This window comes from Pan troglodytes, chromosome 20 (assembly GCF_028858775.2).
Source record: "Pan troglodytes isolate AG18354 chromosome 20, NHGRI_mPanTro3-v2.0_pri, whole genome shotgun sequence".
Taxonomy (NCBI): domain Eukaryota; kingdom Metazoa; phylum Chordata; class Mammalia; order Primates; family Hominidae; genus Pan; species Pan troglodytes.
The window spans coordinates 56,830,001-56,836,516 of record NC_072418.2 but is presented as its reverse complement, the minus strand read 5'-3'; the positions used below and the strand labels follow the sequence as shown (position 1 = coordinate 56,836,516).

At 49.3% G+C, this 6,516-nt stretch overlaps 1 protein-coding gene across 2 annotated transcripts in view; it reads right to left on the bottom strand.

Moving 5' to 3' along the window:
- Positions 1-1,012: 1,012 nt before the first annotated feature.
- CACNG6 (calcium voltage-gated channel auxiliary subunit gamma 6) overlaps positions 1,013-6,516 on the bottom strand; it is a 20,825-nt gene continuing 15,321 nt past the window's right edge. For both annotated transcript variants that reach the window (XM_001174737.4, XM_016936766.2), the window contains one exon: positions 1,013-1,731. In XM_001174737.4, the coding sequence (XP_001174737.1) occupies positions 1,493-1,731 (239 nt within the window). In that variant the 3' untranslated portion in view covers positions 1,013-1,492. The remainder of the gene's footprint in view (positions 1,732-6,516) is intronic.

Below are 6,516 nucleotides of genomic sequence, written 5' to 3'. Positions count from 1 at the left end.
TCCCCCCACCTTTTTTATTTATTTTTATTTTTATTTTTTTTTAGAGACAGAGTCTTGCTCTGTCGCCCAGGCTGGAGTGCAGTGGCGAGATACCGGCTCACTGCAACCTCCAACTCCCAGGTTCAAGCAATTCTCCTGACTCAGCCTCCCGAGTAGCTGGGATTACAGGTGCCTGCCACCACACCCAGCTAATTTTTGTATTTTTAGTAGAGACGGGGGTTCACCGTGTTGGCCAGGCTGGTCTTGAACTCCTGACCTCAGGTGATCCACCCGCCTTGGCATCCCAAAGTGCTGGGATTACAGGCGTGAGCCGCCACGCCCGACCAGAAAACACAATTTAGAATATATACACTGTTAATGGTTGAATGTTCTCCCCTACAAAATGTATATATATATATATATGTTGGACCCTAACCCCCAGTACCTAAGAATGTGACCTCATTTGGAGATACGGTCTTTATAGAGATAATCAAGTTAAAATAAGGTCATTGGGGGTAAATCCTAATCACGTATGACGGGATTCATGCGTAACGGGGAAATCTGGGTGGGGTACGGTGGCTCACGCCTGTAATCCCAGCACTTTGGGAGGCTGAGACAGGTGGATCACTTGAGTTCGAGACCAGCCTGGTTAACATGGTAAAACCCCGTCTCTTCTAAAAAAAAAAAAATACAAAAATTAGCTGGGCATGGTGGCTCGTGCCTGTAAATGCAGCTACTTGCGAGGCTGAGGCAGGAGAATCACTTGAACCCAGGAGGCGGATGTTGCGGTGAGCCAAGATTGCAGCACTACACTCCAGCCTGGGAGACAGAGCAAGACTCTGTCTCAAAATAAAAATAAAAATAAAAAATATATTGTGTTTTCCACACTCTCAACCATTGTGTATGGGTTTGTTTTCACGTGACTTCTGGGCTTAAAAGTGTTTCTGGAGGGTATGTTTCTGGAGGGAATATGGGGTCACTTTTCTTTACCCCAGAATGCATGATCACATCACAAATAGACTCCAAAGCAAAGTTGTTAAATTTCCAAACCTTTAATCCCAAATCAGATCACAGCGAGGCCAGACCCTTCGCTATCTCCCCCAACCGCACCCCGAGCTGCAGATGAGTTGTAAAAAGTCTCTCCCGGCAAGTGAATCGATCCAGACCTGGGAAATGAAGGGGCCCCCAACTCCCACCCAAGACCCCCTGACCTCATCCCCCAACCCCACACCCTAGCTACCCCATCAGGTCCCCGCCAGTCTTCTCTGGGGACCCTCGTTTGCAAAAAGCCTCTTCCCATCCCACCCCCAAGCAACCCACATACAGCCACAGAGAAAAACGTATTTACAGAGGGAGAAAAGATAAGGGGACAGGAGGCAGGCGTGTAAAAAAACATGGGCCCCCGAGCAGGGAGAACACAGTTTCTCTAGGAGATGGGGCAAAAAGATCCTGGGGGTACAATGGAGAAGGTCAAAGGGCTTGGTGGTTGCTTAGAGAAGTCTCACGCGTGGCTCTAGGTGGCCCGGTGCCCCCGCTTGGGACAGAGGGACCCCCAGGGCCAGGAAGGCAGTGTGAGCAGCAGAAAGCAGCCGGCCCCCAACAGCAGGATCAGGCCGGCCCCCACGCCGCAGCCCAGGGACCAGGAGTACTCGTAGGTGAGGCGTGGGGCCGGGGGAGGCTCCGGGCTGACTCTCTGCAGCAGGGCCCTCACGGAATGCCGGAACACCTCCAGGCTCACCAGGAGCAGCAGGCCTGCGGGAGAGAGGACAGGGCGCAGTCAGACCCCTGCGACCCCAGCTGTGTCTCAACATCTCCGCCATCCGCTCCCAGCCCTCCCGCCCGCCCTGGCACCTTCCCACGCGTGCACTCAACAAATACTTACTAAACACCTACTATATAGCAGGCAGCATTTGGGAAGCTGGAGATAAAGAAAAAAAAAAAAACAAGACACAAAGTCATAGAGACAGAAAGTAGAAGGGTGGTTGCCGAGGGCCGGAGGGAAGAGGAAAAAGGGGAGTTGGTGTTTAACAGGTATAGAATTTCAGCTGGGGAAGATGAAAATCGTTGTGAAGGTGGATGGGGGTGATGGTTGCATAACAATGTGAACGGAATTGATGCCACAGAACCGTACGCTGGAAAATGATTAAAAGGCGGATATAGAATCACAGCTAGACGGGAGAAACGCGTTCTGGTGTTCGCAGCACTGTAGGGTGAATATGGTTCATTAGATTTTTTTTTTTTTTTTTGAGACGGAGTCTTGCTCTGTTGCCCAGGCTGGAGTGCAGTGGTGCGATCTCAGCTTATTGCAAACTCCGCCTCCTGATTCTCCTGCCTCAGTCTCCCGAGTAGCTGGGGTTCAAGCGACTCTCCTGCCTCAGCCTCCTGAGTGGCTGGGATTACACACGTGCGCTACCACGCCTGGCTAATTTTTGTGCATATATATATATATATATATATATTTTTTTTTTTTTTAGTAGAGACGGGGTTTCACCATGTTGGCCAGGCTAGTCTTGAACTCCTGACCTCAAGTGGTCCACCCACCTCGGCCTCCCCAAGTGCTGAGATTACAGGTGAGAGCCACCGTGCCTGGCTGTGTATTTTCAAAGAGCTAGAGGAGAGGATTTTGAAATGGTCACAACATGAAGAAATGGTCAAGTTTGAAGTGGTGGATAGGCTAATTGCCCTGATCTGATCATTATGCATTGTTTACATGCATCAAACCATCCTTCTGTTTCCCACAGATATGTACAAGTACTACATGTCAACTAAAAACGAAAGAGGAGGCTGGGCACTGTGGCTCACACCTGTAATCCAAGCGCTTTGGGAGGCCGAGGACGAAGGATTGCCTGAGGCCAGGATTTTGAGACCAGCCTGGGCAACATAGCAAGACTCCATCTCTACAAAAAAATAATTTAAAAAAATTAGCCAGGTGTGGTGGTGCACGCCTGTAGTCCCAGCTACTCAGGAGGCTGAGGTGGGAGGATCGCTTGAGCCCAGAAGGATGAGGCAGCAGTGAACCGTGATCACACCAGTACACTCCAGCCTGGACAACACAGCAAGACCCCAATTCTTAAAAATATATAAATAAATAAAAATTAAAAATAAAAGGGGGAAATGGTTAAAATTACACATTTTATGTTTAGCACATTTTCCCACAACTTTCTTTTCTTAAAGCAAACACAGGAATCAGAAAACACAAAATTTAAATTAAGACTCCATTAGGGGCCAGGCACACCTATAATCCCAGCACTTTGGGAGACTGAAGCAATTGGATCACTTGAGGCCAGGAATTCGAGACTGGCCTGGCCAACAAGGTGAAATCCCATCTCTACTAAAAATACAAAAATTGGGCCGGGCACAGTGACTCACGCCTGTAATCCCAGCACTTTGGGAGGCCGAGGCGGGTGGATCACCTGAGGTCAGGAGTTCAAGACCAGCCTGACCAACATGAAGAAACCCTATCTCTACTACAAAATTAGGTGGGCGTGGTGGTGTGCACCTGTAATCCCAGCTACTTGGGAGGCTGAGGCAGGAGAATTGCTTGAACCTGGGAGGCGGAGGTTGTGGTGAGCCGATATCACACCATTGCACTCCAGCCTGGGCAACAAAAAAAAAAAAAAAGAAAGAAAGAAAGAAATAGTCTCCATGGAAGTTTTTTAAAAGAGTGATAGAGGGGGAGGGGGTCACAAAATAAAGATAAAGTCATATTGCAATGCAATTATTTATTTTTTTTTTTTGAGACGGAGTTTCGCTCTTACACCCAGGCTGGAGTGCAGTGGCAATCTCGGCTCATTGCAACCTCCGCCTTCTGGTTTCAAGTGATTCTCCCGCCTCAGCCTCCCGAGTAGCTGGGATTACAGGCTGATTTTTTTTTTAAAAAAAGCAAAAAAGAAGAAAAAGAAAGAACAAGATAGAGAAAGACCCTACCCTCGTGGAGCTTATATATTACTTGGAGATAGACAGTAAACAAATAAACCAAAGTTTGCAAAACTCAAATGCCTGCAGGGGGCATGAGAAAGTGTAAACACACAGGGCGGCAAGTAAGGTAGAAATGATGGCAGAAGCCAGCTGCAGCTGCTCAACAGCATGATCTCAGCTCATTGCAGCTTCCGCCTCGCAGGTTCAAGCGATTCTCATGCTCAGCCTCCTGAGTACCTGGGACTACAGGTGTGCTCCACCACGCCTGGCTAATTTTTTTTTTTTTTTTTTGAGATGGAGTCTCACTCTGTTGCCCAGGCTAGAGTGCAGTGACATGATCTCGGCTCACTGCAACCTCCACCTCCCCGGTTCAAGTGATTCTCCTGCCTCAGCCTCCTGAGTAGCTGGGATTACAGACACACGCCACCACACCTGGCTAATTTTTGTGTTTTTAGTAGAGACGGGGTTTCACCACGTTGGCCAGGCTGGTCTCGAACTTCTGACCTTGTGATCCACCTGCCTCGGCCTCCCAAAGTGCTGGGATTACAGACGTGAGCCACCGCGTCCGGCAATTTTTGTATTTTTAGTAGAGTCATGGTTTCACCATGTTGGCCAGGCTGGTCTAGAACTCCTGACCTCAAGTGATCCACTCACCTTGGCCTCCCATAGTGCTGGGATTACAGGGGTGAACTGCCGCACCCGGCCTATAATTGCTTAAATGATTATTATTTTTATGGGAATTCTCCCAACCTTTAAACGTCAACTCGAAGAAATCTTTACACACTGCCTGGCAAACAAAGCACATCTCCTGGCCATCGAGGGCCTGCAGGCTGCCAGGTTGCAATGTCCAAAATAAACAAATGAGGAGACAAGATAATCTCAGAGGGTGATGCATGAAAGGAAGGAAATAGAAACAGAGAGAGTGGCACCCAGGGGTGGAGCAGGGACTTTGGATGGTGTCGAGAAAAGCCATTTGAGCTGGGACCTGAAGGATGAAAAGAAGTCAGTCATGCTCAAAACGAAGCAACGGCTGTTCCGAGCAGAAGGAGGGGCTGACGCGAGGGCCCTGTGTAGGATGCAGCACAGAGTGTTTGGAGAAAAGAGAAAAGCTGAGTGTGGTGGGAGCAAGGAGAGTTGGGGTTGGGGAGAGAGGTGGTAATGGAACTGCAGGGGCGGGCAGGGGCCAGGTCATGCAGGACCGTCTGAGAGTCACGCATGAGTCATGGATCCCAGCCGCCTTCTCTCCAGACCCTGGAGTCCTGCCCCAACCCCAGTTCCTGACCCTGCTTCCTCCCTGCACCCCAGCCCCACTGTGGTGTTTTTTTCTGTTTGTTTGTTTACTGGTTTTGGTTTTGTTTTGAGTCGGAATCTCACTCTGTCATCCAGGCTGGAGTGCAATGGTGCAATCTCGGCTCACTGCAGCCTCTGCCTCTCGGGTTCAAGAGACTCTCCTGCCTCAGCCTCTCGAGTAGCTGGGACCACAGGCTCTCGCCACCACGCCTGGCTCATTTTTGTATTTTTAGCAGAGATGGGGTTTCACCGTGTTGGCCAGGCTGGTCTGAAACTCCTGACCTCAGGTGATCTATCCACTTCCCAAAGTGCTGGGATTACAGGCCTGAGCCACCGTGCCCAGCCATTCACTGCGGTTTTGATTCAGGGGCTGGAGAATGCAGCCAGGATGCTGTGATTTAAAAGCCCCTTCTTTGCTCCATGCAGCCCAACATTACAGAACGGGAGGTGGAAAAGCATTTAGACAAGGACTCCCCTTCATTCCTTTCCTAATTCAATCTTTTCTTTTTTCTTTTCTCTTTTTTAGTGACAAGGTCTCAGCCACCCAGGCTGGAGTGCAGTGGCGCGATCACAGCTCCCTGCAACCTTGACCTCCCAGGCTCAAGCCCTCCTCCCGCCTCAGCCTCCTGAGTAGCTGGGACTACAGTTGCAAGCCACCATGGCTAATTATTTCATTTTATTTTGTAGAGACGGGATCTTTCTACATTGCCCCGGGCTGGTCTCAAACTCCTGGCCTCAAACAATCCTCCTGCCTCAGCCTCCCAAAATGTTGGGATTTCAGGTGTGAGCCACCACAGCAGACCTGATTCATACATTCTTTGATTCATTCAACAGATGTTCATTGAGCTCTTATTACAAAATACATATAACATGATACATAAATGATACTACAACTAAATCCCTGTCCTTCTGGAGTTTCATCCAAGAAGGAGAGACGGACAATTATCAGTTAAATGCATTGTTGAGGGCTGAGCTGTGTCCTCCACAAAAAGTTCATGTTTTGGGGTCCTGACCCCAAGTACCTCAGAACATGACTGTATTTGGATATAGAGTTCTTAAAGAGAGAATTAAGTTAAGGCTGGGTGCAGTGGCTCACGCCTGTCATTCCAGCACTTTGGGAGGCCAAGGCGAGTGGATCGCAGGAGTTTGAGACCAGCCTGACCAACATGGTGAAACCCCGTCCCTACTAAAAATACAAAAATTAGCCAGGCATGGTGGCGCATGCGTGTAATCCCAGCTACTCGGGAGGCTGAGGCATGAGAATTGCTTGAATCCTGCAGGCAGAGGCTGCAGTGAGCTGAGATCGAACCACTGCACTTCAGCCTGGGC